Source organism: Lagopus leucura, unplaced genomic scaffold (genome assembly GCF_019238085.1).
Source record: "Lagopus leucura isolate 7727_CA_CO unplaced genomic scaffold, USGS_WTPT01 33727-0_obj-0_obj, whole genome shotgun sequence".
Taxonomy (NCBI): Eukaryota; Metazoa; Chordata; class Aves; order Galliformes; family Phasianidae; genus Lagopus; species Lagopus leucura.
The window spans coordinates 1-924 of record NW_024964240.1 but is presented as its reverse complement, the minus strand read 5'-3'; the positions used below and the strand labels follow the sequence as shown (position 1 = coordinate 924).

The 924-nt window shown below is 56.1% G+C and overlaps 1 protein-coding gene across 1 annotated transcript in view; it reads right to left on the bottom strand.

Moving 5' to 3' along the window:
* Positions 1 to 786, bottom strand: part of LOC122191613 (procollagen galactosyltransferase 1-like) — a 2,861-nt gene extending 2,075 nt beyond the window's left edge. The window contains exon 1 of the mRNA XM_042891935.1: positions 571 to 786. Coding sequence (XP_042747869.1) covers positions 571 to 654 — 84 coding nt within the window. The 5' untranslated portion in view covers positions 655 to 786. The remainder of the gene's footprint in view (positions 1 to 570) is intronic.
* Between the last annotated feature and the right edge of the window lie 138 nt (positions 787 to 924).

The window sequence follows — 924 nt, the reverse complement described above, 5'->3', positions numbered from 1 at the left end:
AGGAGACTCACCTTAAGGAGGGGAAGAGGAGGAGAAGGGAAGCAGGCAGAGAAAACTGCTCCAAGAAGGGGAGTGGATGGGGAAATCTGCCCCAAGGAGGGGAAGGGGACGAGGAAATGACCCCGAGGAAGGGAAGCAGATGAGGAAAACTGCATCGAGGAGAGGAAATGGATCAGGAAACCAACCTGAGGAGGGGAAGGGGACAAAAAGATCCACCTTAAGGAGGGGAAGGGGACAAAGAAAACTGCCCCAGGGAGGGGAAGGGGATGAGGAAATTCATCTCGAGGAAAGGAAGGGGATGAGGAGATTGCCTGGAGGAGGGGAAGCAGATGAGGAAAACTGCATCGAGGAGGGGAGTGGATGAGGAAACCAACCTGAGGAGGGGAAGGGGACAAAAAGATCCACCTTAAGGAGGGGAAGGGGATGAAGAAATCTGCTCTGAGGAGGGGAAGAGGAAGAAATCCACGCCAAGGAGGGGAAGCAGACAAAGAAAACTGCCCAAGGAAGGGAAGGGGACGAGGAAATCAGCCCCGAGGAGGAAGCAGCGCGCTGAGAAGCGGAGCCCCGTACCTGAGCCGTCATCCCACACCAGAAGTTGGAATAGGCAGCACGGGAATCCAGCATGGGAGCCACCACCGTTTTGTTCTCCGCCATCAGCAGCCCCAGCGTGTCGGGGTTGGTCAGGACGTTGTCAGCATCCAGGAACTGCAAAGAGGGGGAAATCCTACAGCGGGGAAATCCAACCCCCCCCAAATCAAAGGGGGACGGAGGCAACTCCACAGAATCACAGAATCACAGAATCACAGAATCACCCGGGTTGGAAGGGACCCCAAGGATCATGTAGTTCCAACCCCCCTGCCTAGCAGGGCCACCAAACATACACATTCAGATCAGGTTGCCCAGGACCCCGTCCAACCTGGCCTT